Below are 23,795 nucleotides of genomic sequence, written 5' to 3'. Positions count from 1 at the left end.
TGATGAGACAGGCTATGGCATCAAAATGACACCGGCTAATTAAATGTCAGCAGAATCAGAAGCTGTTGCAAGGCTTTTACACTTAGATTGCCAAGATTGAAACAGAAGCCAATGACGCACATCACCCTCCTTGCGGCTCATTAGGATGGTATATAACTCTACCTTCAGCCAGCTACAGTATAGAGAGACAGTATGGAGGCTGCCACAAGGGCTTGACACTAATGAGCACCTGAAAGATTAAACAAATGTCTGTGGCTGCTGTTAGGTCTCAGGTTAAAACCTTGGCAACTTGTGCTTCGTTGTTAGGTCTCAGGTTAAAACCTTGGCAACTTGTCCTTCGACATTTCTTTTTCTCCCCTTCTCCTTGGAAGCATTCACCTCAGAATCCTGTCGTGACTTTGATAGGGATCTACATGGGGACCTCTGTTTTCCCTCTGGTGTCCTGTTGACTTAGGCTGCTAAGAGCTGCTAGGATTCAGGCTAGAGGTTTTTACTGTAGGCTGGCCACAAAGGTTTTAGTTTATTTTCATTCTTCTGGTTCTACTTCTCTAGAGTAAGATCAAGTGTCTTATACATATGTGTGTGTTTTATTATATGCAATATTAATGAGGGGTATATCCTTTGGCTCTGGTGATTGTGTATTTCACGAGTGCACAGGTGGCCTTAATATTTCTGCTTTGTGGGTTTCTTCTTCTATCTTTAACTTCTGTTATCCTGTGTCCTTGTGTTTTGTGGTTTACAAGATTTTTTTTGTCATTGGGAAATATGTTGTATTGGTGCCGGGGCCCAAACGTTACACCAGAAGAAATATCCTTTCTTTGTCAAATATCTGCATTGTGAAATCTTCACATTAGTCTGTGGTTTTACTCTGAAAATTGGCTGCGGGACAATGACATACTGTTTAAGACATTCTTTGCTCTCAGACTCTATTTGCAGTCCTGTATTAGGAGTAAACATACTACCTTTTTATAGCTATCTGAAGCAGCACAGGCTGGGGAGAATGACTTTAGTTCTCCTTTGGTTCTGTGTCACAAGCAGGGCAAGTTACTTAGCTTCTCACTTTAAGAATGGGTCTTCATTTAGCCATATCCTCAGCTGGTCTACATGGGAATGCGTCCACTGAAAGCAGGCAAGCAGTACTGATTTATACTAGTGGAGAACTTGACCTGTTGCCCTCAAATCATACTCTTACCTTAGAGCTCCCAGCTTGCATTTGGCACTCACAGTCTTCATTAAGAGTGATGATATATGGGCAAAAAAGAGGATGGCTTGACTTAAAGCTTTTCTGTTGAAATTGCATGGAGGAGCGTTAAGTAGAATTAAAAATCATTTCACTTGTAAACTGAGTAAACTCAATCCAGAAGCCATTGAGAGACAATAAATGTGGAACCGCACAGTGCCATCTTTACAAAGTCGCTCTTCAAAGTAGACTGCACTTTCAGTTGCCCTCAACCGCAGGGCGTACATATTGTCTGCTCAGAAATGTATGTAACGTTGCTACTTACTTTGTTCAGATTGCAGCAAACTGCCCTTATTAAGAAAGCTGAATTACACAAAGTGTTAAGTTGTAATAGTCTACCATAGGTGAAGGCTTGCTCTGGAGGCAGAGCTGGGGCTTTTCCATTAGAGGTGACCTTCAAATGAACCAAAGTGCTCTTTTTCTTATATCTAAAGCACAACTAAAACATTTTACTCTAAGCTAGGAGGAACTTGCTTTGTTTGTTTTGAGGGGAAGTGAGGGTAACCTTGGCAATATCATGAAAGTGAAGTCTGGTCTTACTTAATGTTATCAGAGCCGTTCTAATAGGCCTCAAATATCTGCATTGTGAAATCCTACACCTTAATTAAAAACAGGGGGGGCATCTTCTGTAACAAGACATACTTTTTTATCCCTCTCAATTGCTCAGTAGCCATTGAAATAATTACAGGTTAACAAAAATAAAGAACATTAAACAGAATGTCAAAATATGTCTGGTCCTCACAGTTGCTCAGTTTTAACTCTCATCTCCTCTGATGTCATAATTTAATTAGGTATCTCAGTCATCTTAGAGTTTTCCAGAATAGACAAGATCTGAATTTGTAGTCTACAAATAGGCAGAACTACCTCAGTTGCCATCCATTTTGTTTCACTTATTTAACACAGTGCAGAAAACTGAAAATGAGGTCCACATTGCACTTTTTCCGAGGCAGCTTTAAGAGTTACTGATTAAAAGTGTCCAGCTGTGAAATTTAGTTTTAACAGCTGATTATGCTGTTCTACACCAAAAGGAGGTGATCAGTTACTTATGACCACCAGTAGTTTTACAGGAGTAAAACACCTTCAGACCTGCACATGGATAAACATCTAATCAACCTGGGGTTAAAGAAATGGTTTATCTGCCATTATGTATGGGCAAGGATTTTCAGAATTCGTTTCATGAATGATGATCTGCGGTAGCCTTAAATGAAATTGGTCTTTCCAGGTTTTTCTATGAGTCTGTCTGCAGAGCACCATTTAGCTGCTAGTTAGTTGGGTAAAGCAGCATTATTTGTGAATGTCTGATGAGGAGAGAGATGAAATTTCTACCCTTTTGCTCTCCTACCGGGAACTGTTACTTTATAGATGTCAGGTGAAAGTACTCTCCTGAAGACAGTAGCCATAATACAGAGTTGGAAAGAGTAACTCACCATTTTACTTTTTTCTTCTCTCTGTTCCTATACCCCGAAATTATTTTTTTAAAAGCTATTTTGCTCTGCTAATTGGAGGGTGAGGCAAACATTCAACAGCATGATTGAAAAAGCTGGAAAATCTCACCACTGTAATTATTTGAAGGGAAACATCTCTCAGTTCCTGTCCGTCTCCACACTTGGTAACTGCCCTGTTTTGTACCCCACAAAGTATATACATCAGACCCCTGCAGAGAGTAGGAAATGCATGTCTTTTGTGAATCTGTCTTTTGATAGATTGCAGCTTCAGCTGTTTACTTGCTATGTTAGTCTCATATGTTTTTGACCCTGAATGACCAAGTTATGGTTTTCTGTGTGTTGTGGAAATACCTGTTGAAAAGGTAGGATGCTAACAGGGTTGGCTACAAACAGACTTTTTACTTTGCTATTGCTGTAACAACTAACACCACCACATAATGGCCGTATTCAAGTGCTTGAATCATGGAGGCTGAGCCATGATACCGAGTTGCAGCCGAGGACTTAAGCCTCTTTAATGCGCTTCATTAAAAATTGGTAGATGGCTTATCCCAGCCTCTACAAGTGCAGTGTATGTACAGTGACCGTCTTCCAAGCCGTACCTGCATGTAGCAGAGCTGGTGGTTGTATCATAGGTTGGGTGGTGAACTGCATCCAGCTTAAGGGGTCACAGTGTGCAAAAGACACCATGGCACTATACTGCAAATGTATGAGATGAGACTTAAAGGTGGGAAAACATGAGGAGGGAGCCAGCGATGCGAGTCTCATGCTTCAGGTCAGAGACTGAGCTGGTTTCCATGTAGTTTGGGTAGACTCTGGAGAAGAGGATGAGCCCACTCTGGAAGTATCAACCCATGAGTTACTTTCTGCTCTACTCTTGGTGCCAGAGGAAGGGAGGTTGACTGCCAATCAATGTTTTCTAGTCTTATGGCTTACAGAAGGAAATATGTCCATACTTAAAGACTTAAAACGGTGGTTCCCCTTACCACATTGCCCCCCAAATAAGAGACATAAGCAGTTCCTCCTTTTGTCTGTGCTAGCCTTCCTTTTCTTTAGAAGCCACATGTTAGACAGCAGTAGATAGCTATTTTGCAGAGAATCACTGTTCTGAATGAGAGAAACCTAGAAAGTAAAGTGCTTGATAGCAAAAGGATTTTGAGAGTTCCTGAAAGGGGTATGCCATTCACTATGTCAGGTTTATGTATATATTTGGTATGTATATAAAGTGTTGGTGGCTTTTAGAGGTGAACAGTTCTCTTGCTGTGTGGATTTGGGATCCATATGCTTGCTGGTCTGTTGCTGGTTTTGGTCTTTCTCAGACTGGGTCTGCACAATGTTGATGAGCATGCCAGTAAGGTCTTATTTTGGGTGCAATGTTTTATCTGCCTTTCATAGAAGTTGCAAGTGGCTGGGACCTTCTTCCTTGTTATGCTGTGAAGAAGACTAGTTGCAGTAACTCTGCTCTCTTTTTCTTCCTTTTTCATTGAACTTTCTTGTTATCTTCCCATAATCATGTTTGATACTTCCATCATCTTCTTATTTCCTTCCATCCTGTAGTCTCCAAAATTTTGCTTACAGTAATCATAGGAGGCAGTCTACAAGTGCAGTTGTGTCATCCTGTTGGAACACTCTGGATTGCATACTGCTGTCCATGTCCTATGTCCAGTATGGTCAGTGTACACCAAAACCCAAATGTGACCAAAGTATGCATTGCGCCGATTTGGCTCATGTAGGCACAGCTGGCCATGACAGTTTACACATAGCCTGCAGAGATGTTTCACACCCACCCCCCTCAAATTAATTTTGTTCTGTTGCAACACATTTTATCTGACCTGAACCTTCCCCACACATACGCTTCATTTTTTTTTGAAAGTAAGCTTTGCCTGTGAAAGAAATTATGAAGACGACAAATGGAAGTAAAGCTCATTGAAATGTTAGCAAGTCATTTTGTCTTCCACTGGCTTTCCTCAGGGATAAAAGAACAGCAAAACCAGTAATAAACTTGTTATGGGGGCTGCAAACATAATAGTGAAAGAGATCACTTAACAGTGGTGGTTTCTCCTATGTGATAATGACGAGGTGTTTTATTTCTCCCTTCCCTGTGAGGTAGATCACTATTATCCATAATCTGTAGTGCGCACCGCATGGAGGCTGGGGAGGAGAGGTGGTGTCTCAGAGGTTACACGAGGCCGTGGAAGACCCAGCAACAGAATCCAAAGCGTCTGGACCACCCAGGGCCCTGCTCATGTACCACAAGCCATCAGGGGAAGATTAACTCTAAACCCTTTTGGTTGCTCTGTACAGTATAATCATCTAAATGAAATCAATGAATACTTGATTTGAGAGTCTCCCATTGCTCCATCCCTGCTGTTCCTAATGTTTGTTAACAGATTGCTTTGTGGTAGAGTGCAAAGGTGCCGCTCTATAAAACTGTAATGACTTCTGGAAAGGAAGTTGCCCTGTGTATTGCAGAAAGCACCATTCAGTTTTGATTGGAACATGGGGAGTTGAGAAGTTGTTATTACTGTTAGTACAGCCAGTTGGAATAAAAATTTCTGCTCAGTTATGGTTAAGATGACATTTCCTTTTTCCTTGCTTTCCCTCTGTCCTTGTTTACTGATGGAATAGGAGTGTTCTCATTTGCCCTGGGCAGGGAGCTTGTGTGTGGTAAGCTCCTGGCATGCCAGGGAAGAGGATCTCATTTTCTGTCTCCTGTCGTCTTCTGTCTCTCACCCATCCTGTTTGCTACTCACTTGACTTTCTCTTTGCTGTTGTTTCTCGGTCCTTGGGGTTTTCTGGTCAGTCCCCAGGCAGCTTTTTTATCCTTTCTTGCTCTCTAGGCAGAAAACGTGTTCAGTGAGATGACTGGGGTTTTCCCTTGTGAGGGTGTTTGGTGGTGCCAGATCTCACACTGCCTGGCTCCAGGAGCCCAGGGACTGAAGGGGAAGAAAGAGGAAGAGATTGTGGCTGTAAATGAGCCCCAGCTGCACAAGTCTGTTTGCACAGCAAGGTGAAACTAATCTGAACACATGCAATTATTCTGCTGTTGCTGCAAGTTATATTTTGTCTCATTTCTCTGTGGTGAAAGACCACTGGCCTTTGGGCTGGCAACCCACACTGCAGTACGTCTGGTTACTGACAGGGTAGAGATGAAGATAATTTGCAGCAGATCTATTAGATGTCATGCACTGGACATCAGGTCTGTACAAACAGCTCTTGCCTCACTTTTGCCAAGGTCTGTAGTTCATGAACTTCCAGGGCTGTGCAGTGGCCTGTCTTTGCCCCGACACGCTAGACGGGGCTGACTGGCACACCAGAGGGTTGGCTAGGGAGCTGCAGCTGGGGCCTGGGCTAAGGGCAGAGAGGGCACTGTGCAGTGCTATAGCTTGCAAGCGCACTGCACATCCAGTTCCCTCCCCAAAATGAGCCCCAGACCCCAGCACGCTCCCAACTGCTGCCTAACCCAGTGCCCTTGCCCCATCAGGTGTGCCTGTGTGCCAGGTATCTCCCCCACCAGGTAACAGCCTTACCGCTGCCTTACAGCTGTGAGAAGAAACTCGAGAGAATTGGTGACAAGGGTAATAGTTTTTTAAATAATGCTGTTTCTGGTTTTTTAGATGTTTGTAATACTTCTTAATAGTAATACTGTAAATATAAAGTGTTTCAAGGCACAGAAACTATTTGTGTCTTTATTTGTGCTTCTTGGCCAGTTATCCAGAGCTTATAGTAATACTCCATCAGCCTTTTCTAGAAAATCAGTTTAATGTGTTTGACACTGCCAGTGAACCAACTCTTCCGTGAAAACCCTGGTTGCTTACAGGACTAAGCCTCACCTATTTAGATCCTTTTATACCATTCTAGTAATAAAAAGTCACCTTTACCCCCCATTTTTGGCAGTTTGAAAATGCTAGAGAGTGAAATAGATATCACAGAATTTGGGGGTTATCAGCCTGCTGTTTCTAGCTCATATTTCTTGGACTCCTGTCCTTTTCTGGGCCTGAAGCAAAGCCTGGTGAAATCGGCAGGAGTTTTGACAACTGTCTTGGCTGTGTGCTGGGTTAGATCTCGTGCCTCTGATGAGGACTGGCCTACAGAGGAGACCCTTGCAGTTTACAAGTTACAACCAGGGACTGACATGTTCTTGTAAAAATATGGAAGGGGTCTGTGTTTTACAGAGATAATGAAAAGTGGAGAATTACTTTCTCTTTTCCCAGCATTTTTTCCACACGCACACACATATGTACATGCGTATTTTAGCAAACCAATCTAGTATCCCAAGACAAGGAGTTACTGACAGGCTGATGACATGAATGTTCACAGCTTTAAATCACTTTTTCTTTGAGAACATTTAGATAACTGCATTTTTGTTCAAGGAAATCTTGACTTTAAAACAAAAAGCCTGTAGGAAACCCATATATTGTTAATTGCAAAAGATGGCTCTGCTGTGGTTTTCCATGCTGCTGATCATATATGGAATCCCAGATGACTAGCAGATCTGATTTTATAATCGTGTTGTGTGAGGAGTTTAGACTGAGTATTACTTGTAATTCTGTCATTATCTCTGCTGTTTCTTTATTAATGCCTTTAGCGTTCTTGGTCTGTCCTCAATCTTTCACATTTTGTACTGATGCTTTATTACAGTGTTTTCCAAATTTTTTAAGTAAAAATCTTTCAAGATGATCAACAGTCCTTCCTCGGGAACTGACTGAAAGCCAAATGATCTTTATTCATATAGCTATTGCCTTACACATCCCCTCTTTGGAAATCACTGTTCCATTGTATGCTATTGCTTTCTTGCTCCTACATGCCTTGATGAGTAGTAAAATAGTATTGACATTTAAAATATTGTCACTGGCATGGTTGATGGGTGAATGAATGAAAGACTGAGAGAGTTTTCTCTTCAGAGGTGATTTTTCAGGGCTCTTTGCAAATTCAGGCTCTAGTGATGGTTATTTTTTGTATCAGTTACGCTTGCTGTGCATTTTTGAGCTTTGCTTTGCAAACATAAATGGGGCTGTTCTTTTCATTATAGTTGCTATTGTCCATGCCCATCCAGTGTCTTGTCCTCCAGCTGCCCCAAAAGGTTTGTGCAGCACTTCGGAAATAACACTTAACTACATCACAGGAGTTAAATATGAAAAAATGTCATTCAGAGCTTGCACGGCCTTTACATGCCAGTCACAGACTGTCACCTAGAGTGTATTATAAGCTTGGATAAGCTTTCCATATTTTAGGTTCACAGTTTGTCACTACATTGTTATTTTCATTGCTATGTCTTTGATCTCACAAAAAGCTCTGCGCTGGTCAAGGAGTCTGTTGACACAGTCCCCTATGCCCATGTGGGCCTTTGAGCTCATTACAGAGCAAAGGAAGGATCATGAAAGCAGAGCTTCAGAAAACATTGTAGTTGCCAAATAACATAGCATTTCTAAAGCTGTTCTGTGTCTTACTGTGGGCCTCTGCTTCAGATCTGAGCTTTCACAGATTACTGTCCACACCATTCTTTCATTGACGTAGCTGTGACAATACAGAATTATTAGCGGTACTTACTATTCTGTCAATGTAGAGAAATCCATCCCACTTAGGAACTGCAATACAAGCAGAAAATAGACCCTTTGCCCTGAGGTTGCTGTCTGAAGGTCTAGGCCACAGAAGGTAAGTGGATATAGAGAGATGGGGAAGCAGAGAGAAATGAAGTTACGAGCGCTTATTGCCTAGCACTACTGCTGACACCTTTAGGTAGGTTTCCCTTCTGAAATCTGCTGTAGTTCCTCCAGCTTGGTCAGCAGTCCCTGGTCATTTCTGATGTGTCTTTACTGGCAGATGAGGTGCTAGCACGGAAGATCCTGGCCTGTTCTTCAGATGATTTTGTCTAGGGCTAGTGTCAGGAAGCCCCAGCTGTGTGGTGCTAGGCTCTGTACACACATCAGTGCACAAGACAGTCGCTGCCTGAAAACACACCCTAAGTATAAGTATAATGAAGATCACTGATCACACTCTACGTGGCTGCTGTTCACATGAAACCTGATAGTGAAATATGCACGGCATCAGTGCTGTCTCAAATCAGCAGCAGTCTGTTAACACACTGTGCTAGTCAGTCCCATTACAGCACGAGAGGGCTGACATGGTTTTTGTTTCTAGTCCATGCGGTGAGGGAGCTTCTGTTACTGATACTTACTGGGAGATACGTTTACAGCAAAAGTTACGGACAGTTACAAGCATATCAGGAAGCAATACCTTGAGATTTCATATGGTTAACAAATGGCATTTCCAGTTCTGTATACAAATCCAAGTATGTTTATAGAAAACTTTTTGTGGTACTAATGGAAATTTCTGAATCTACACATGTCCCTTTCTCCAAACTGGCATAATTTTAATATGAGAGGAACTATCCCTACATCCTTGACTTGTCATTTATTAGAAAACTCAAAATCTTAATGGTTGACATTGGAGAAAAAAGGGTAAAGATACAGGCAAAGTTCCTCTGTATTACCAAAGATAAAAAAGGGGGAATATATTTGCTTCTGGTTATGCTAATTCATCACTCCAAGCAGGGTGTGATTGCGTTCTGTCTAGTCAGTTCTTTTCTTCGTATCTTAAAGAAGAGATATAGCCAAAGTAAAGGGCATTTGGAGATAGACAAGGAAAATAATTGAGTCACAGAGAGTCTTCTGTTTGAGGAGGGATGGGAAAGATAGGGATTGTTTTAATTTAAAGAAGAGACAAATAAGAGAGGACGTGATAGTAGTGTACAGAATGATGAATGATACAGAGAAGGTGAATCGGGCGCTCTTGCTTGCCCTTTCATAAGTACAGAAGCAGAGGGACATTCAATAAAGCTGAAAGGCAAAATTGTAACACTGTTTAAAGGGAATTTTTAAACAGTAACTACCTTGTTTCCACAAGCTCATCTTGTTTCTTCATGATGCTAGAGCATGTATTGAGGGAGATGCAAAAGACCTCTAGAAAATGAATTCAAGTTGTCCTGCTAAGCAGATGTTGTGGGCATACTGCAAAGACTACTGACTGGATCAGGTTATATGGCTCGTGTGAAGGAGAAGAACGAGTCAGATAGTCTTAAAGAACCTTTTTAGTCTTAAAAATAAGTGGAAGCTGTGTAAGATATTAATACGTGTAATGAGACTATACATACATTTGCTAGATAGAGTAGAAAAATAACTATTCAAGGCAGAAATCTATTATTGGTGGAAAGAATACTGCTCTGCAGTTGACCCCCATATGATTTTTTGCATGTCTCCCTGAGTATCTGCTCGTGAGCCTTTTTTGTAAAAGGCTGATGTTCTGCCACATTGGCTCAGGGCTCTACTATCAGGGCCAAACAGACTTCTGTCTATGAGGAAGTTGTAGGAATTACATTTATTCTTCCTGAATATTTCTTTCCTGGTATTCTCTTGCTTTGGGATATTCCATTTATTATTATTCATCTTTAATTAATAAGTTTGTATCAAGATCAAGGAGAAAATTTATTTTGATCAGTACATTCTAGGGAACTTCAATAAACAGAGTAAATTGTATATGTACCTCTCCCCCTCCATTCTTAGATAAAAAGGGGATGGTGAGACATGCAAATAGCTTATAAACAAGTGAGATCACTTTCTGGTTAAATTATTACAATATCTGTTTAGATCCATTGTTACTTTTAGACTTGATTCCTGACATTCTTTTTGTAGATTTACAATTATATTATAATTCCTCACTATACTGTGTTATTTCATGTAGTACAATTCTAATCCACCCGTGGTGATCATCACTTCAAAGCCTAGTTCCTGTGGTCATTTTCAGTGCTGTACCTGCCTTGTTTCTAACATCTGTGTCTAGTCCATTGTGGTAATGTTGGTGTAGTGATTAAGACCTGGATCACATCTGCAAAATAGCTTTTCCTTTCCTGCCTCGCTTTCCCCCACCTTAAAATAGGTGAAAAAACTGAGAGTTTCTGGATGAAAACCACTCACTATGATATAGGGAAAATTGCATTGTTAGTAATGTTTCCTCATGCCTTGTAATTAGATCTTTGTTTCTCACTGGCCTAAAGGACATCATGAATGTATTTGCTGACATTCTCAGTATTAAACTTTGTGCAGCTATCGAGCATTTAAAATATTTACTATTCAACAAGAACAGATGTATTTTATGAATCATGTAAAGTCTATCATTTGTAAAAGTTTATACGAGATACATATTTGTGTGTGTGTGTACATATGTGCTATGTATATAAACTGTACAGTTAAGAACGTATTTGCCTGCCACTGCAGTCCAGCTGCCTCTGAAATAGTTATGGACATTATCTTGGCAGCCCTGAAATACCAACCTACAACATGGTGAAGAACAGTTTAGCCATTTGAAATTGCAGAGAAAATTTAATTGTAAATGTAATTACATAGACAGAGGTATGCAAATTTAGGTCTAAACTTAAGTGAAAAGAAGCATTCGGTCTAATTTTTTGGCATTTGTCAAAAGCCCTCCAAAAACCATCTAGGCTGCAGGCTAAGCTGTCTTTCATAAATCTCAGCTGAAGACTTGCTGCTGACTTTTTAAGACTAAATTATTTCTATTGTTCTCAAGTAATTAAATTTTTGTTGTTATCTGTGGAAAGAGCCCCACTGGGTTGAGCATGTAAGTATATGGGGGTGGGGGGAAGGAGGATTTGTGTTAGCTAAGATGATAAAGCTGAAAACATAGCAGCGGGATATAAATCAGTTTTTTTTTCTTTTTCTAGTTGGCTCGTCACAATAAAACATTGCAACAGATGCTGAAGCCAGGGTCAGATCCAGATGAAGGAGATGAAGCCTTGAGGTATTATGCCAATCATACGGCACAGATAGAGGTAAAGAATTGCTCACTAGAAGATTGAATATGAGACAAGTTTGCATCTTGTGCTTGGTGTATCACCTCTTTTTAAGCTTCTGAACAGCAAAGCTTATTCAATTGGTGTAGATAATTTATGAGAAGGAGAAGGTTGAATAATGTGCTTTTGGCTATGGGAGAAAAAGGAATGCACCTGTATTAAAAGTGGCTCCAAATAATCATTTTACAGTAGCTTTCCTGTGTGTTACCAAACATGTTTTGTTAAGGAAATAATGACTGTGGATAGTAGCTGTGTCATGAAGTCAAAAATAATCTTGTATGGTACATCACTTAAATAAATAATCATGGGTTTCAAAGCCAGTGATGCTAACTGATCAAATTAAAAGTCTGGCTGGAGTACAAAGAGGTTTTGAAGTGGTGTAGACATTCAGTATGGCTTTTGTTTAAAAGACCAAGGCTTGGCCTGGTTCATCAGTTCTGTTCTCTATTTTAAACTTTATGCCTGCCATGGATTGGATTTAGATCAAGATCCACAGAGGTATTCAGATTCTTAACTCTTATATCAGTTCCTGTGCTCTTACAGATTTCATGGGATTATAGGCATCAAGATAGGAGTTAGGAACTATAGTATCTCTAGACCTTAGTGACTTTGTAAGGAGGAGAATTTCTATGGTGCAAAGGCAGCTGCTGCGAGAGACTGCAGGAAGAGGAGGCACCTTGGCTCTCTCTTGGAAATGCTGTATCAAGTCCAAAATTGGCCGAGTATGAAAACTGCACAGTATGGTTGCACACAGGCCCAGCCTGAATCTGAGCCAATAATGTTACCCTCAGTGGGCTCCGAGGCTCCATCAACATTGGACCTGAGCTTGCGTGCATTGGGAGCAGCCTTGACGCAAGCGCCTCAGGTCTGTGTTGTCCTGGCTGCCATCAAGACAGGCCATGGCTGGGTCCTTCTCTCTTTCCCACCGTCCTTTTTGCCTGATACTGGTCATGTTATCCCACCACAGGATAGATGGAAGCTCCATGGCTGTGGTTGTCCAGAGGGCAGCTCAGTGCTTCTCTTCACATATTTTAATACTTTGGGTGCTTTTGAGGTATCTGTTAGCAATTATCAGCGAGTTACCTGGGTAGGTTGTAAATTTAAGCATTAAACAAGCAATGCGGTCTGCTTTTATGTGGCCAATATCTTCTTCCTGGTGTAGTTTCTGAAATCTGCTAAAACCCCATGGCTGCAAAGCCTGTTCCTCAAGCAGATATGGAGGCCTTTATTCTCAGGGAGGCTTTTAAAATGTCATTCTGCAGAGCAGCACCTGCAGCTTATCTCTTCATTTGAGTCCCTAACAGAACTGAAGATGTGCTGTCGGCTTCCTTCGCTCACCCTACCAGGTTAGCTGCTAGTCACATAGTCTCATTGCACGACTGCTGGCCTAAGACACCAGTATTTACTTAGGACACTTCAGAACTGCCTGCTCAAACGTCACGTAATGCACATGCCCATGGGCAGACATGAGAGTAATTATCCTTCATCTCCAATGCAAATGTGCTTGACTATGTTACTCCTAAAAATGACTGAAGATAGGTGGGGTTTTAGTATGTTCACATAATAAAATGAATTGACAGAGAGAAGGGAGGGTTCTTTAATGCAGGACTGTAACTGGAAGAGTGAAACTCAACCCAGCATTGCTACTATATCGAATGGATGTTTGCTGGTCTTTCTCTGAAAGCAGTCTTAGACCTGTTCAGCATTTCAGATATAGCTTCTCTATATCAGGGTATCTCATTTGTCTGATTTGAAAGTCAAATAGTGGGGTTTTTTTTCACTGGTGGCTGTTTAGAGACATGGGTCTAGGAGTCAAGATGGGTTTTCTACCCATTTCTATATTTTTAGTAATGCAGAGTCCATGATCAGCATGGGGAAGCAATTTTCATGACAGTGTGGTGAGATGGAATAAAATCTAGCTCATGCACCGATAACTCAGTAGGCCCTGAAATACAAACAATGCAAAACCTTGTTTTTTGCCAAGTAAGAAGATAAAGACTGACAAGATATGGGTGCTGTCTGAGTAACAAGGTGCTATTTTTGCATGTTCACCTTCACAGCTTATCTCATCATAGAAATAGACTCAAGGTGAGAAAAGAATTTCATGATCTGAGCAGAAAGCTCCCAAACTTCTGCACTGTGTACTGGGAGAGATTAATTTCTATTTATTGCAAAATTGAAGCATTCTGAATTAGAACACTTTTATATTTGGGGAAAGTTTGGACCTAGGTTTTGCTTGAGACATGTATTTGCCTCCTTATTTTGAGGCAGGCTTTTGAAAATAGAAAAGCAGTTTTACTTTGTTTTAGGATTCATCAGTTCAACTTCACTGTAATGTTCAAATAATTTATGCATTAATTTATAAAAAAAAGGGGAGCTGTGAACAAGAAAAGATATGACAAAATGGTTGGAAAGTCACTGATCCTGAAAAAAGCGTACATTTTATTTATAGATTGTTCGCCACGATAGAACAATGGAACAGATTGTATTCCCTGTCCCCAATATTTGTGAATTCCTCACTCGGGAATCCAAAAGTCGGGTATTCAATACAACAGAGAGAGATGAACAAGGGAGCAAAGTCAATGACTTTTTCCAGCAGACAGAGGATCTTTACAACGAGATGAAATGGCAAAAGAAAATTAGGAGTAAGTATTGCAATTTCAAAAAATAGCTTAATTATGCTAAAACCCTGCTTTTAAGACTTCAAATACTTTCATTTTAATAGTACACTTTTCTCTATTCACTCCGATAGTGCAACAAGCAGAACTGCTCAGGGCTTGAGACTGTAGGTCAGTAGAGTATAGGTCAACTGAGACACTCGCATGCCACCATAAAAGAGGCATACTATGGAGCAGTTAGTAATATAAGTAATGTGTTCAAGATGATGTTTTGGACTCCAAAAGCTAAATTGAGGGATGGATGAACTGGGTGTAGTTCTACTAAACTCAATAGAGTTGCACCTAATTAAGCCAAGGCCCCTAATATTTAACAAAAACATGTGTAGCTGCATATTTGAGGTTTGAAGATTCCTAAAAGACCATTAAAAAACTTGTAAATGTCAGTCACTTAAAAACATCTCTCACCAGAACCTCAGCTGCTTTAAATCTGCCCAATTCCCATAGAGTCAGTTCCCCTCTGCCAGTTCACATCAGCCTTGCTTGGCTAGGCTGCAGTATGCCCCAGTTTGTTAGCCCATACTGGTGTATGTCCTGGGGTAGTGGGAGAGCCACAGGTACCACCGTAAGCTGCTCGCAGATCTGACAGGCACAGTCAAGATCATGGGGGAGACATCAAAGCAGGGACCCGAAGAGGAGGTGCAACGAAGCCAAGCCAGGTACCCTGAGTTTCTTGTTTAGTTCACTGGTGGGCATTACACCGCTAGCCCTCACCAGGAACAGGGTTGCTGCTGCTGCCCACGTCCCGGGGACAAGAAGCTCCTGCCAGCTCAGCCACTGTCAACTCTGCCCTTTGCTTTTGAAGCAAAGAATCAAGGCTGCAAACTAATTCAGCATCTATAGTATCCTTGAGGGATAAGGAAGAAAATTATATTTTATATATGTAGACATATATAAAAATACGTGAGAGTGATTACTTCATTCACTGCTAAAATGCAGATGCTGTTAGGGCGGCACACATCAGCTGCTCACAGCAGCATTACGCAATTGATTAGGAAGGAAGTGAAGAATAGGATCTATGGTCAGCACAGCAGGGAGTTTGGATAGTCAAAGCAATATGGTTTAATGTTGGTTTAATGTAGCATCCTTAACATGATGGAAAAATGAATGTTGGTTGCAGTTTTTATAAATGTCAATTCCCAGGCTGTAATTTTCAGAGGCAGTAGTTAAGTCTTCAGCCTGAACCCTGTCGGCCCAGGTCCGCTTCCCTTGGTGGCACTGTAAGAACTTGTCTGTACTGACAAACTGGCCAGAATAGAAGTTGAAAAATAAATTATTCCAGAATAACTCCCTATCTGTACAGTCTGTTTGGGAATAAAAGTCACTGTATTGTAGAAAAATTGCTCCAGTAACAAAATCATATCTGTGGGCTTTGCTTAAGAAATACAAATAAAAGAGCCCAACCCTATACTTACATAGACCAGACCTGCCTAATGCTATAAGCAAAAAAAACAGGTTTATTTTTATTCAGAACCGAAATTCCTCAATTCCTTTCATCAGTGGAATGGCCTACAAGTCTCCATGTGTTTTTTTTTATTTGAAAAGATAATACAGGTTGAGGCTGGGTTCATTCTTTAGCCAAGTGTCTGTTAGCATGCAGTCTGTGTTGCTTAAATTGACAGATGGCATTTTCAGTGGCTCCAAATGCTTAAATCTCAGCAGTCAACAGCATAAGGTTATCACAATGAAATCTGAATATTTACCTAATCACAGTTAAAGTCTATTTAGACTAAAGCCTGAGACAGTCACATGCAGTTGAAGGAGTCTGCTGTTTATAAAAAGTTAGCTGGGTGCAGGCAAGTCAGGAATATGCTCTGCATACTTACAGGAGGTTCTTGGTACTTTAAAATCTAATTAATAGGAATACATCATGTTCAAATAAATAAACCTCTCTGGCTAGAGATTTTTTCACACTTTTGCACGTAGAATCTTGTTTTAAATGTTCATTTAAACATATTGTAGTGCAGTCATATATATGAAGTGCTTACCTGGGTCTTAGTACCCTCTGATCTTATTCCTAGCCTTTTTGGTGAATCGTTTATGTGACTCTGGACACAAAATCTTAACGCTGTTTTGCCCTATTTCCCTTTTTAGTCTTTTCTAACTAGGTTATAAGTTCTTTGGGATATAGACTATTTCTGTGTATTTGTACAGCACTTTGACACATGGAGATCCTCGTTTCATTTGAGTCCTTTTAAGCAGGAGTACAGAGCAGACCTGTTTGTCAGGAGGTAACCTTGGACATCTGAGGATCATACTCAGAAAATAGTCAGCTTTCATAGAACCAAATCCCAGTCAGACCAAATTTTACCTGCTCCCCAGAGTAGATCAATATGTATTTGGTTTGACAGAGGTGGGGAAGATACGGCAGTTCTGAAACCTTGCCTATTCCATCATTCTTTGAATAATGTCATCAGTGTACTTGGTCCAAATGGGTCATTTAGATGACCCGTTCTGGGTCTTCTGGTTGACTGACATGCAGAGTACTAAAATCCATTTGTTTCTTTCATTTTGTGTCTCCATGCACAGAGGCTAGTTTCAGAGGCAGGTGAAAAGACTCCTTCCCTAAAGATCCAGTCCTAAAATCTTAGCAGAGGCAAAACTCTCATATAGAATAAACTCTGTTGGGATCTTTGGATTAAAAGCTGTGCTTGAAACTATGTTTTATGGCAAACTTACGTTTGATATTTGTCTATTTTAGTTTATTTTAAAGATCTGCATATTTTCTTCATTAATCTGTATTTTTTAATTCCCTTGAGGCCATTACTCATGGAGTTCCTGCCTGCTTTCATTTCATTGATTGCTGCTCTTCTCCCCTTTCTAGATAATCCACCCTTGTTTTGGTTCTCCAGACACATTTCTCTCTGGGGAAGCATTTCCTTCAACCTTGCTGTATTCATCAATTTAGCAGTTGCTCTGTTCTACCCCTTTGGAGACGATGGAGATGAAGGCAAGTGGAGTTTGATTTTATTTTTCCTTTTAATTTTAGATGCTTTCAATTCTAAGGTAACGGTTATATAAAACTGCATCTTCAGGTATGCTCATATCTGCAGAAGCCATTTAGTATCTTCTAAGTAGATACCAGATGTTGTCTGAAATGTGGTAGTTGATCTTCTGTGTGTCACATGGCCCATACGATGTGAAGTAAAATAGACAGAACATAGCTGCTAAGCTGAAGATTATCTAGATGAGCTAATTCTTTTTTTTTTTTTTTTTTTTACATTGCCATATTGCAGTGTACTACTGCACACATTCAGTTACAGCTTCTGAGCTGAAGAAGGATTCCTGGCAGCAGCAGAGGGACAGAGATTCCTTAAAACTGACCAAACTGAATGACTTGCAGTCTTAAAAACATATGGAATAGAATGATTTGAAAACTAGCTTGTTGGCTTTTGACTATTTTGTTTATTGGGATAAAAGGATATAACTGTTGCAGAGGCTAAACACATTATATAAAGATTTGCTTAAAACCTATGATTCTGTCTCTGCTTCATCACATGCCACAGGAAATATAGCAAATAATAAATTTCATTAAATAAATGCAGCAGGCTAGCGGGAGGCCTCTTCGAATCCACAACAAGCTTAATTGGGATAAAGGAGACTAAATAGTTCAGAATACTGGTAATGGGAGTAGAGCCATTCACCTCTGGGTCTTTGATTCGTGTCCAGTCCAGTCAGTAATGTGACTGAAAGTCACCTCTGTCTGATGGCATGTGAACTGGGCTGGTGGAAGCAGTCCAGCTTCTAGTAGATACATGTGCTTTTCACAAACACCAGAGCTGGCACAAGCAAACATTCCTGTTGGCTGGCTAAACAGAAAGGCAGCAGATTAAAATATATTGGCATGGAGACCACGTTGCCCTTTCACCCTGCGGGGTGGTCTCCGCAGGTCACGGTGCAGGCACCTCCGCAGCTTTGCGTAGCAAAGTTTGCAGCGCTGTGCCGAGTAAAAGAGAAGTGTTTGTGCTTTGTGCTTTCCTGTTTGTAAACTGAAGAGTCACTCGGAGTGCACACACATTAAAGCCCGTGCAGGGTGAGAGGAGAAATAAAGAGTTAAAAATAAACCTTTTAAGCTACTAAATTTTAGCTAATCTTTACTCACAGAAATCCTCTGGTCTGCAATCAGTAGGTATTAATACTTACTTTGAACTGCAGATTTATATAGTATTAGTTTAAGTGGCCCCAGTAATCCAGTGATTTCAGTGATAGCGCATTTCAGGATTCCAGTTCCTGTTGCTTGTAAAAGCAAAAGCGATTCCTGAGCAATAAACAATAGGTGTGGCCAAATGGGACGAGCAGGTCGTGAGGCAGCCTCCTCGCTTCCAGCTTCCCCCTCCACCAAAACCTGATCTCACAGCCAGAGTTCGTCTCCCGTTTTTCCCCTTTACTTTGTGTAAATCCCCCCATGCTCAGATGTCTGAGGTGTCTGGGCTGATCTAATCATCCCAAGAATGCTGCCTTTCAGTAGATTTCTGCAGTTCTTACATCATATGACATAAGTGAAACTGTGCTCCAGATGAGGACTCCTTGCCTGCGGCGTGCATGTCTGCACACGTTACCGGCGTAGGTTCTGCGACCTGAAATTGTTTGACCTGCAGTAGGGAAGAAGAAAAAATGATTTGTTAAAGAAACACTGAGTGCTTTGGCCTCACCTTTCAGATTCACTTGGAAGTTATTTTCTAGGTTCTGTTAAAAGTTTCCAAATCTTGTTGGCGAAGAAACTAGCAGAGCCGACCTTGAACCTCCTGCCAAGGATATACACTCCTGAACTTTGGAGAAGTTCAGATGCCATCTGAGTGTTGAGGCTAGGGCCTCATCTCATTGTTTTCTAATCCCACTGATGCTGCTCAGCTGTGTATCTGTTGCCAAAGAGATAGCATGATTTCTATTGTGAGTCTAGCTAAATTTTCTATTCCCTTCTCCCCCGTCACTGACCTCTCAGTTCATCTGATAACAATAGAAGTCAGTGTACAAGAGTGACAGTGCCCTGCGATCTGAATGTGCTTTTTATATCACAGCAACATGGTGTGTTTCCAGGGCTTTAAGCAGAGGAGAGAGGGAAAATAGGGGCATCGCTCAAAACTCAGGGAGAGCCTCGAGCCAGCATCTTGCAGAGCGGCGAAGAGACTGACTCTGAAGGCAGGGGTTCGCGCGCCCGCGGGAGCTCAGCAGGACGCGGGACCCACCGCCTCCCCAGGAGCAAGGCACAGCTATTCAGCTGCTCTCGGCAATGCAGATGCTGCCCGCTCCTGCCGAAGTCCCTGTGGCTGCCTCCCGCTGCGGCAAGTGCCTTGCTCCCGTGCAGAGACGGAGGTTCCCGCTGAACACCTGCAGCCGCTCCGAAGAAAGCTGCTTTTCTAAAACCGGGGCACTTTGGTGCTGTTGGGGATCGAAACGTGACACTGCAGCGTGGTGCCACTTGCTGCGCCGCCCCGAGGACTGGCTATTTCTGTAGCTGAGCAATCATGGAATTAGACCGGAGGAGCCCTAATGATCCCTGCAGAAGGGAGCTGATTAGTAGCTTGCTCCAGAAGGGTAAACTGTTTTATCTCTGAGCACTCCTTGGATTTTAATGGAAATTTCATTAGCTGCTCTTATTATTACCTGCACAAAAATCAACAATACTATGATAATAATAGCTCTTGCTGCAATTAGGGCAAGTTGTGGTCAGCAGTTGTGATGCACGAATCACGATTTTTGTTAGCTGTATTGGCAAAGGAATTGATCTTTTGGATCTGTTTCTTGGTGAAAAATGGAGTCTCCAAAGATGCCTTTCTCAAATCTCCCTTTCTCCTCTATACAGGCACACTCTCTCCGTTGTTTTCAGTCCTCCTTTGGATAGCAGTGGCGTTCTGTACAGCAATGCTGTTTTTCATCTCCAAGCCTGTTGGTATTCGACCCTTTTTGGTGTCTGTTATTCTCAGGTCTATATATACTATAGGGCTTGGTCCTACCTTGATACTTCTTGGTGCTGCTAATGTAAGTACTTAAAAAGCAAGCAGAATTTCCCTTTCAGCAGACTCACAGATATTAAGGGTCTCCTATTAAAAAAAGTCCTTGATTAGAGCTGTGAAAAGAACTTCTTTTTCTGGTTCACTAGTTAAGCCAAAAAAAAAAAAAAATCATTTCCAGTCATCCTGAAACAGCAGTATCAGCAAAGTGGGAAGCAAAGAAAAAAGCTGTTTTGGTTTTGAGCATATGCAAATATTTTAAAAAATAAAAACAATGTGAAATTTAAAGAAAAATTGCTGGATAAGGGCAATCAAATTTACAGTTTCTCATGTTAAAAGAAAAATTTTCACTACTAATACGCTCAGCAATATTAACGCAAGTTTGTGAGATGTTTCTGTGAGCTTAAATATATTTTTGACAAGAATAAAGTTTTCAAAATTAAAAATTCTTTCAGCCCTTTGCCAGATCTCCTAACTTAGACATGAATAAGTTTGCATGTTTACTGAGCTTGGTAAGATAGACAGTCATGCTCACAAGTCATCTATTTAGATTTCTGCCTGACCGCTGCAGCTCTAATTCACCTTAGCACAAAGTATTGGGCTATTTGCCACCGGTTCTGTGAGAATTTCACATACTTAACTACCCAGACATATAGTCAAAGGTAAAGCCAGGTAGGCAGCACTTGCCCATGTCAAATTTGTGAAAGAAAAAAATACGTTGAGTCCTCATTGCTTGTCCTGGACTACCCAACAGATGAAGATAGCCCCTTTCGTATTTACTTCTGCACTGCTGTTCGCATGCAGGCAGAGCTCAGGAGCAATGAAGAATCTGATGCTGTTGCTTAAATGCTATACTTCAAAAATGCCCACAGTATTCTTTTTTTTAGGGATTTTCATATTGAAAAACATGATCTGAAGGAAATAGTAGATCTCACACGCACCCCACACACTTTCTGTTGTGTTACTATTGTTCTGTTTGTAGTGGCATGCCTTGCTGCTCTTACATAATCTCAGGTCTAAACTCAAAATTGTTAGGAATTCACTCCCCAGTTGTTTTTTTAATGCCTTATGACATTAATCCCACCCTACCTACTCACTAATGTTATAGAAATAAATCACAATGTAATGAGGCGCAATGCAGTGTTAGAGGGGTGACGTACTTCCACTTACTCTCATGGGCTCATTCCCAGTGTACCTTGGGAGCTGGATTTCTCTCATCTCACTCCAGCTATATAAAAGTTGTGCATTTAGTCAAAGCAACCTATCTAGACTTTTTGCACGCTACAGCAATGCAAACAATAAATAACAGGATTTTTCTGATGGAATAAACCTAGCCTTTCTTGCCTCCCACAGCTTTGTAACAAAATAGTGTTTCTGGTGAGCTTTGTTGGGAACCGTGGAACTTTCACCCGTGGCTACAGAGCGGTCATCATGGACATGGCTTTTCTCTATCATGTAGCATACGTCCTGGTCTGCATGCTGGGCCTCTGCGTGCACGAATTCTTCTATAGTTTCCTGGTAAGTATATGCTTCTGTGGAGGGGAAAACTTTGCAAAAATAGAAAATACCGTTACCCGTGCAGCTGTCTTCAATTTCTTCCTGACAATCAAGCCAAATCATGTGTATTTTTAGCATGCCGTTGTGTTGCTGCCTCTTAGGAGCTGCTGTTTTCATTAGAACCTGTTTCTGTTAGGACTTATTTTATCTGTTTTAGAGTTGAAAGTTTGCCTCTTTTTTTTTCAGACGATCATCATACAGCCCACTCCTTGCTCCCACCCTTCCCCAGCATACTTATATTCTGTGTCCGTTCTTCCTGGATCTTGTGTCAGTCATAATCTCTGTGGGACAGGAGTTGTCCACTGGTGTATGCGTCATACCTATACCAAAGAATCCCATTCCTCAGTTCATCTTGCAGCCCTAATAAATTAAAAAAAAATTACTTGGGAAATGGGGATGGCATGCCTCTGGTGTAGCAGGAAGATTCATCACTTTAAATGTATCCCACTTCATTTTCTTTTGTTGCCATTACCCAGATGGAATGCCTTTTTATAATATGATACAGGTGCAATGAAAATGAATCATACAGAATTATGCTAAACTCAGCTAACTGCTCCCTTCATGCTGAATAGCAGTAAAAGGTGTTTCACTGCTCTTGTTTTCTAATCCTTTTGCTTCATACGGGAACGTTTGAAACTTGTAGGGAGACTGACTAAATTGTGGTCATTTACATGGGTTCGCTTTCCTGTTGTTGTATTTTTCTCAGTTTCCTGAATAGTGGTGAACTCCCAGCATTTCACAGAGGTGTGTCAAGCACACTAAAATTTTCAGGGGTTCAGTCCTTACGCTGGTAGAACTCCCGTTGAAGTCAGGTTTTCCAGATCTTGACTTTAAAGTCAGCTTCAAAGTTTGGGCATATTTCAAAGGAGCCAAGATTTTGTGGCTGTAGCTGCAGGACCTTTTTCAAATGGATGTAACTCTTCCGCTTAAAAAATGCACAGCAAATTATCTGTTATTCCTTCAATGAGTAAGGTGATCTCTACCTTAAAATACTTTCCAAAGTGCCAAGTAGTTTAAGAAACATTTTATGTACTTACTTTTTTCAGTGACTGCTGTTGACCAGTGTCCATGATTCATGGATGTTTTAATTGTTCATGTTCCCAAGTTCCTTCCAGGTGTTCACTTTGTAGTGGATATATTCTAAACTCTCATATTTGTTCCTCATTTTAAGCTTTGTCTTGTATGGAATGAATGATAACTGTCTTCCTTCATTCTTCCTTCATTATTAATCCTTTCACAAGGCTGTAGATTTCAGATCTTGTGAATTGTGGCTCATACCTTCTTCTGTGGACCATTTTGATAAATCATAGTGTGTCACTTTATATCTGTAATCTGAGTGTTTTGAAGTGGAAATACATACATTATAGATAAGGTCGAAAGCACTATAGAACATCAATAGAATTGTAAGAGAAGAAAACCTATAGTTTCTTGAAAAGCTCGTCACGTTTAATTGCGATTTTAGGCCTTTGACATTTAAAGCAATATTATCTTAATGTGTGCTTTTCTTTAAAGTTAAATACCAGGAAAGCATATAGTGCAGGGTAAAGAAGAATAGAAGTTTCTAGTTTTATACAAACAGTACAATGAATTTAGTTTTGTCCCAAAAAGAGATGGCCCTGATCCTTGTACATGTGAGTGACTTTTAAATGATGCCATGAGCTCAAAGAAACAGTTTACAGACATGTAATTACTTATATGCATGAGTGCATTTTTGAGTTGCAGCCCATGCATGTTTATCAGATGGGAGATAACATGAAAAATTAATTTGTAGATATAGATCCATAGTAAGAAGACACTGGTTTTTAATTTTAATCTAGCCTGGTTTTGAACACAGGGAAGCAATGGATCTTGTTAGTAACCATTACCCACGTCTGGATCAGGCTCATATATACTTTGTGACTTTGGATTTTGCTATAATCTATCTTAAAATTTAAAGTTCTGTGCTAGATTTTCTCCTCCTATAAGCATGCCCAGCTCCCACTGAAATCAATGTGAATTGTGTGTTTATGAAGCTGAGAATTTAGAACATGGCTAGATGTATGTTTCAGTAGTTGAGGCTGTTTT

At 40.7% G+C, this 23,795-nt stretch overlaps 1 protein-coding gene across 3 annotated transcripts in view; it reads left to right on the top strand.

The window, feature by feature from the left end:
- ITPR2 (inositol 1,4,5-trisphosphate receptor type 2) overlaps window positions 1-23,795 on the top strand; it is a 268,975-nt gene that overhangs the window by 204,719 nt on the left and 40,461 nt on the right. For all 3 annotated transcript variants that reach the window (XM_075051507.1, XM_075051506.1, XM_075051508.1), the window contains 5 exons: window positions 11,420-11,527; window positions 14,001-14,193; window positions 17,048-17,173; window positions 20,027-20,202; window positions 21,528-21,692. In XM_075051507.1, coding sequence (XP_074907608.1) covers window positions 11,420-11,527; window positions 14,001-14,193; window positions 17,048-17,173; window positions 20,027-20,202; window positions 21,528-21,692 — 768 coding nt within the window. The remainder of the gene's footprint in view (window positions 1-11,419; window positions 11,528-14,000; window positions 14,194-17,047; window positions 17,174-20,026; window positions 20,203-21,527; window positions 21,693-23,795) is intronic.

Source organism: Buteo buteo, chromosome 19 (genome assembly GCF_964188355.1).
Source record: "Buteo buteo chromosome 19, bButBut1.hap1.1, whole genome shotgun sequence".
NCBI classification, from domain to species: domain Eukaryota; kingdom Metazoa; phylum Chordata; class Aves; order Accipitriformes; family Accipitridae; genus Buteo; species Buteo buteo.
Note: the sequence above shows the minus strand (reverse complement) of the source record. Positions and strands in the feature narration are given on the sequence as shown.